The sequence below is a fragment of the Notothenia coriiceps genome, unplaced genomic scaffold, assembly GCF_000735185.1.
Source record: "Notothenia coriiceps isolate Sejong01 unplaced genomic scaffold, NC01 NC01_scaffold00020190, whole genome shotgun sequence".
NCBI classification, from domain to species: domain Eukaryota; kingdom Metazoa; phylum Chordata; class Actinopteri; order Perciformes; family Nototheniidae; genus Notothenia; species Notothenia coriiceps.
Window position 1 is genome coordinate 62,417 of NW_011352891.1, and position 8,133 is coordinate 70,549.

General features: G+C 37.9%; 1 protein-coding gene across 1 annotated transcript in view; it reads right to left on the reverse strand.

Annotated features, from left to right (window-relative positions):
• The window catches only part of trnt1 (tRNA nucleotidyl transferase, CCA-adding, 1), a 10,445-nt gene extending 6,600 nt beyond the window's left edge, over positions 1-3,845 (reverse strand). Inside the window, 5 exon segments of the mRNA XM_010779396.1 lie at positions 352-509; positions 637-775; positions 2,128-2,321; positions 3,409-3,538; positions 3,752-3,845. Of these exon segments, the coding sequence (XP_010777698.1) occupies positions 352-509; positions 637-775; positions 2,128-2,321; positions 3,409-3,538 (621 nt within the window). The 5' untranslated portion in view covers positions 3,752-3,845.
• Positions 3,846-8,133: the final 4,288 nt, after the last annotated feature.

An 8,133-nucleotide genomic window follows, 5' to 3' on the forward strand; every position in this document is an offset into this window, starting at 1 on the left:
AATAAAAGACTGGAGGTTGAGGTTCTTGTACGTCAAACAAATACAAATGATGAATTTCTTCTTTCTTTCATTGGCTATTTTAGTTCAAAGTGAGATGAGGGATAACATATACATATAAGAGATTCTCTGCTAATGTATTACATTTTCCTTTTAAGGTGTTGGGAAAATACTGAATGCACTCTTCCAATATCAGAGTACACATGACAACAAAAAGCATGTGAAGGACACTGTTCAGGAACTAGTTGTACCAAATGCTCTGTATGTTAAGACTACTTCCATTCTTGCAAGAATAATAAATACATGTATCCTGTTATTGAAGCTCAAGCCGGTGACGAGTGATATTTCCCTAACACAAGGTTAAAGGGAAATAGAGACAGCCCACCTGAAATAGCGCAGTATTCTCAAGTAGTCCTCTTGGATTCTTTGTTCAGCGCTGCCAACAAAGCGGACTTTGCGCTCCTTCAGGTCTTCGTATCCTTGGAAATAGTCGTATAATGTGCCATCAAGCCCTGTGAGAGAGTAAAGTAAAGAAAACACATCATAAACTTCTGACAAGTATAATTAATCGGTGACAATGTCTTGTGAACTAATACCAAACACAAGTCCTTTAATTCAGCGGAAAACAAACACAAATACCTAAAAACATGGAGTTGATGGTGAGGTCTCTGCGCTCAGAGTCTTTCTGCCAGTCCGTGGTGAACTCCACCTCTGCGTGACGTCCATCCGTCTGAACATCCACCCGCAACGTGGTCACCTCGAAGTTCTCATTGTGTAGCTGGGAGCGAAACCGATTAACAAAACACCGATGATTAAAAAAGGCAAAATAAGAATGATGCCTGGAGACGTGTAAATATGGCCTCATTCTGAAGTCAAAGCCACTCTCTTAGATGAAGGTTAGCAGTATTTCAGAGGGCAAGTGTCTAATGTGGAAAGGAAAACATATACAATGAGTAACCAAAACACATAGCTGATAATAGATGGAGAAAATTGATAGAATATTGCAAAAACTAAAATACAACTTTAATGCTCTTTTTTGAATGAGGGCCCAAACCCTGAGCATGTTTTCCTTTCCTGGTTCTTTTCAGTTCTGCTTACCTGCTGATTGTGAGTCTGCCCATGTTTGTACATTTGTATATATGTATTTGTATTCAAGTAAGTATGTATGCATATGAATATGGGTATAGCTGGGTATGCGTGTATGAATGGTTATTTATAAATTCAGCAATGTGCTCGACCTTCGATGAATATGAATAGAAGCGACTGGGAGACATAATGAGATCATATCTAGGTCCCCTCTGCATATCAGTGCTCTGTAATCAGCTTTACATTTCAATATACTTTTTAATACATTTTCATTTGTTTTTTTATTCTTTGTTGTGATTTCCCTTATGTAAAAAAAACCTGAGTTTGTATTCTGAGCGAATCACATCTGTTACAGACTAAGTATATAAATACAAATTATTTTAAAAGGAAAAAAAGAAATATGTTGTGTCACAATCAGCAAATGCTATGAGAACAGTGACTCTTCTATTCATCCAAAAACTGTTATATTATTAAAAGGTTAAGTAATCCAGCAGCAACAGCATATCAAGTAATTCTATTTTGCTCCACATTTACCAGCTTTGATGAATACATAAATGCATCAATAGTCATAATCCAATCATTTAATACATATGATTATGTAATGGGCTTAAGTACTTTTAAGTTAAGCTAATGTTCTGCAAAAGTAAAGGACTTGGCAAATAGTTTAATTAGTGTTTACAGCAGCTTGAAAGCAGAAATGGAACTAATTGAAAAGCAGGATACAGTTACCGTAATTTTCGGACTATAAACCGCGCCTTTTTCCCTATTTTTCGACGCTGCGGTTTATATAACGGTGCGGCTAATCTATGGATTTTTACAGCTAACGGCCAACACCTTTAACTCTATGCCGGGCCGTATGGCCGGTCCGCGGACCCCCACCTTTAAGCGGCGGGTTCCAGCAGGAAAAGCTGGAGGCCGGAAAAGAGTGAGACAGGTAGCGCGCAAAAGTAAAAGTGGAACCGAGAGTGGTATGCCGCTGCTGCGGCTTATATTCAGGTGCGCCTTATAGTCCGAAAATTACGGTACATCCTGCATGCCTCTTACTCTTGCTGTAATGGTCCCATGTTTCTCTCCTTTGTTGTTGATCATCCTGATGCCAGCTTTCTGGAACATTTGCTTCATCTCCTCTGGAGTTGCTGTGGTGGCAAAGTCCACATCGTCAGGCCGCTTCCCAGACAGCAGGTCCCGCACCGCGCCGCCAGCGATCCTCAGCTCATGCTGGTGCTTCCCAAACAACTCTGGAAACAACAAACACACACTTAGAGGGAGACTTTACAGAGGATGTGTGTCAGGGCACACAAACAATTGCACTAGCTTGAATTAAACTCGAAAGGCAAAACCTGAGAAAACTAAAATGTTTTTGTTGTGACTGCAGTTTTCACTTTGCCCATTAGTCTTATATGCCTATTGCTTTTTACTTCATATATGATTATTGTTGCTTGCAGAACAGCTTTTGAAATGTTCTTCAGGCTTAACATATGTATGAAGTTCTAGTTTACCAAACACATAAATCCTATTTGACCCGTATTAGGGTGAAATGTTCAAACAAGGTGAGCACATCAGACAATGTTGGCCTCTCCTGTGTCGATTTTGACTGTTTGCCTTTCATTTGTATCAGGCCTAGTACCATATGTTTTTAATGAAGAGCAATACTCAAATCAGATTAATACAGTTCCACCAAAATACTATTATGTTTCATAAGTTAATCCTCTTCACAGAGACAGTATTTCGAATAAGTCTCGCACATGTCTTTATCTACACACTACTCCTGTACTGTAAGAGTTGTTAAAGCCACAACTGAGATACCCTAAGTATTTGCAATGAGCTTACATCTGCTAGACATATTAATACCCTAATTATTTCACCATGTCCATGTTTTTATTTATCACCAAATGAAGTTGTGAAAAATCGGATCATGGACACCCTTATGGATCTGACTAGTTCTGCTTAAATTCGGAAAGTTCACTACCTAGCTTTACTGAAGCTAGCTTTACATCTCATGTGTAATTGCTTTTAACTTTCTACTACTGTGACAAAACAATGTCCCAAGTTGGGATGAATTAAAGTATATCTTATCTAATATAATATGAGTCTCAAACTTGTATTTTCCTATAGTTCTGTACTGCAAGAGTTGTTATAGCCACCACCAATATATTGTTTACAGTATCTGCAATAAGCTAATATCTGACAGACATATTATTGATCTAATATGTTCCTCTTTGAACCTTATTACTTGTTCTATTGTGAAAGTTCACTACCTGCTTTACTGAAGACAAGAGATCTGTATTAGCACTGTTTAGAGGTCTGTTTGTTGTCACATCTCACCTGCTAGTCCCTTCAGCCCCTCACTGAACAGAGACTTGAACTCACTGGTCTTCAGCTGCATGGTGAAGAGACTCCTCCAATAGAAAGCTGTTCTCCCAATCACCCGAGGCTTCAATATCCTGCTCCACATCTGTAAAAATAACAAATAAGTTATCAAGTGTTTGTTATTTAGAGCTTTTTGAGAGCTAGCTTACTGTTAGCTACATGTCATTGAAGTCACGCTGGCTGGCTGACTTGTAAAGCTGCTCAAACATCGCGAGAACATGAGAAACAACATGGCAATGTTAACGCTTCAAACATAACGTACACAACTGAGAGCCACTCATATATAAAGTGTTATTACCAGACAACGCTAGTATCGCTTTATGATATCCTTCTCTGACATGAGCATGCAGCTAAGCAGGAGGTGCTTCGGTGGTTTCTGACCAATAGCGTGAGGTTTTATCACGCCGACGAGAGCAGCTTGCTGTCCACAACTGATCGCGAGATTTCAGTTTGGTGGTTTAGTGACTTTATTTATGTAACTGGATAGGCCCCTTGCTTTGTTGTTAACGATGATCTATTCTTTATTTGCACCATTTAATGTTATTGACAGAAAATAAGTGACTTAACGGTTTGGAAATTATTCTTGATTAATAAAGATAACACAAAAAGAAAACGCCGACGAGAATAGCTTGCTGTCTACAACTTCTCGCGAGAGTTCATTGTGTTGCTTTGGTGACTTCACGGCTTGTGATGAAGTCCTGTCAGATCAGTACACGGAGCTGGCAGCAAATGGCTAAAGTGGAGGTGACTCCGCTCAGATCCTGGGAAGACTTCTTCCCCGACTCGGAGAGGTTCTGCAAACCGGACGGGAAGGACCTGACGAGATGGGGCAACAGGGTGGTCAGCAACCTGCTTTACTATCAAACCAACTACATCGCTATAGCCCTGGTGGGTTTCATCCTTGTTGGGTAAATTAAATAATATGCACAGTAGTCGGTGATGTGCTTATTTGGTTGTTTGCAGCTAAATTCACTTTTAATGGTTGTTTTTGTCTCATGTGTATTGCTTTTTGTTGTTGTTGTTGTCCTGTTAGTTTAAACTGCACTGTAGCCTACGTTAAAGGGATTAAGTAAACAGGTGCAGAAAGGATATATAGTTTTGTGAAGAAGAGTTTTACAGTGGTGAAACATTAACTCAAGTACGATTTTGAGGTAATGTACTTTACTTGAGTATTTCAATGTTTTGCTACTTTGTACTTCTACCCCACTACAATTCAGAGGTAAATAGTGTACTTTTACTCCTCTACATATATTTAATACATTTAGTTACAGATGTAGTTTAATGATATTAAATATAATCGGCTCTTAAATCAGACTTTAGTTACACCTGGAGTAAATTCACAAGCTACTCTGCAGTATACAAAGTCATTACAACTAGCTGCACCTTTACCAGCTTTGATAACACTTTAATGGTCAATACTTATAAACAAAACACATCATATATATTATTCTGAAATGGACCAATCTGCAGAATGAGTAGTTTTACATACTTTAAATATATTTTTATGCTAATACTGATCTACTTTTACTTGAGTAACTTTTTGAATGCAGGACTTTTATTTGTAACAGAGTATTCCTACACTCTGGTACTTCTACTTTTACTTAAGTATAAGATCTGAGTAATTGTTCCACCTCAGACCACAGACAGTTAGATTGAGTCCCTTGGACTCAATCCAATGGAAAATAATGTTGGAAAAATAATGTTGGAAAATAATGTTTCAGCGATCACGTGATGCACTGTTACTGTCTGTATAAAACTGTCTTCTTTCTACCAAATTGAACAGGTTTTAACCAATGTGTCCTCTTATGGATATAGGTAAGACTTTTTCATTGATATTAATATATAATGCAAAATGTATGTCATGAAGCACCTATTATGTAGTAATGTGGTAGTACAGACTGCATTCAAGTTATTTATTTAGCACTTTTAAGATGCAAAAGTAACAGAAAGTAACCAAAATAAAACACAAAAAACAAACAAACAAAAATAATAACAATACCAACCCCCTCCTAATAGAGCAACTTTTAACTTTGTAATTAACAAATACACTTTATACCAACAGAAGTCAACGAACACATGACAGAATAAAGCATATATTTCAGTTAAAAGCCAATTAAAAACAGTGGGTCTTGAGCATTGACTGTATATATAAGTGTCTTGAGTTGTCCCTTAAAAGTATGAACACTCAATCTAGACTGCTGCACACTTCCTGAAGAACTAGTTTATTATCCAAGGAGGAAGACAGATTTACTCAGATCAGGAAACAAGTGGTTAAATCTCTCATCTGGGGAAATATCTTCTCATAGTTGGCACCACTTTGTTCCAACAACCAAAGCCTAATATACTAAGAATAGCTGCCCCGTCATGGTCTGTCTGCTGACCTGTGTGTTGAAATATAGGTGTTTTAGTCCTGAAGGCCTCATAAGGTTTGTCTAGTCAGCGTTTGCAGAAGCACAGTGGTGGGAAAACAGCGCCTTAAACAGCTGAACCCCAGATTAAGGAGATCACACAGTATTGGATAATTTAGTAAATTCTGAGTCATCATCCTAAGCAAAGATGGACTTTGACTGACACATTACATTTGTTTTTTACACAGTTAAAACATAGAAAGCAATGTTCCCTGGTTGGGACATTCACTGTGTTAGTGTGGGTGTGTGAGAGATGTGTATGAGATATGCGGAGGCGGAGGGTAAAACTTGTGTTGAATCGAAATTAAAATATAAAGTCACATGCAAGGAGGCACGATTGCTCAACTGAATTACAGACTCAGGAAAATGTTTTAAACACATACAGGAAGCAAATATTTAGCATGAATACAAGGGGCTAGCATTTCTAGCAGGACTGGTGGAAAAGGCTAATGCTAAGCTATCCTTATTTTTTGTTTATTTACGATGTCTGGAGATTTTCAGAAATGTAGTAACTTTCTTACATTGGATAGACTACTGAAGATTCTTCAGTGAAGAATATATTGTTTTTTTATAGCTTAGCCTATAACAGATAAGTTGATATAAACAAATATGTGATGATGACCATTAGTAACAAGAAAGATATTTTTCAGGTGATTTAAAAATGTGATGGTTGTTACGTAGTTCGTCCACCAGAGGGCACTGACGAGTTAATGATCTCACCTGTAAAGTGGACAGTGGATTTGATGTTGGTTAAGATGTATTTCCTTATGTAAATGACTCTTTGGCGCAATATATATATATATATACTGTTCTACAATATATGGATCATTTCAATTTTTTATTATTTTGTGTCACAGGTAAATTAATGCAGCTGTGCATTTTACAATTGAGGAAAACAATTAAACAGTGTAAGGGTTTTCAGGGCTGAAATTAATGAATTGCATTAAGAGTATATTTACTGTATCTTTGTTCCTGTCCTGGTATGCATAATGTCTGTGATACTAACAGGTACAATGTTCCATCCAACCACTAGCTGGAGCCAGTGACCACACATGCACTTTAGCCTTTTTGAAGCTAATGCACTCGCGCTTGAGATTGTTTGGCCTTATTGAAAGCCAATGTACTTGCAGAATTTCTCGTTGTTAATCTTCATGGTTGATTGCACTTTTTGTAAGTCACTAAATGTAATGTAATGCCCCACGCCTATGTGTGGTGGAACCCAAACATGACACAGATGTTGCAAGTGCTAGCAACTAGCGCAGAAACTGTACACAGGTTTGCTTTTGTGTCACTGACTCATACCGCCTCACTGAACATTACCTTTGAAGTAATTATGATGTTTCAAAACGACAAGGGTTCACACAAAAACACCAATAACTAATACTAACTAGTGTTGTTGTTTTCCTCTACTGGTTTCTGTCAAACACTGAGAAGACACACCTGTTGGGCATGCAGCACACACACACACACACACACACACACACACACACACACACACACACACACACACACTCACACACTCACTCACACACACACACACACACACACACACACACACACACACACACACACACGCACACAATTTGATACATTTCCCGCTCTTATGTGCCCATCCCCCCACATGGATCAAACCTGGCACACGCAATACATGTTCAGTGTCTATTCTTTGTATATTTACTACAGTTTTTCATGTATACCAGTAGTCTGATACAATATTTACAGTTTGAAAGGGTGTTCAATTAAATGTGGTGATGATTAATGGTTTTTGTGTTAATGTAATAGCAGTTAAAACAGGACCGGTCAAATTTGACCGCGAACACCAAAGTAAGGGGGGGAAAACGAAGACAATAGGAGGATTAAATTACCATTTGTTTGATCATATACTCCTCATGAGTGTCCTTCGATACCTAAAGAAATCTAATGCCTGCACGTCAAATTAAGTATCCAACATCAGAAACAAATTCCTGGGGATTTGAGGTAAATCTTATAATTTTTGACAAAAGTAAAACTGTCAAAACATCAAACTCTCACAAAGACTTCAGTATTTCACAAGTCTCCTTTATTCAGGCCTGTGCTTGGTAACACGTGCATTTTCACTAAAACCTCACATGATAAAACGAATGGCGCGCCTTTGCAAGCGTAATGCTTTTTATGCAGAAGTGTAAACAATTGCACAAGTTGTGAGAGTTTGTAAAAAGATGCTTTCATATAGTTTTACTTAACTACACTGAATTTTCTTCCAGTTTGATTCTTCGTTTATGAAAAAAACCGT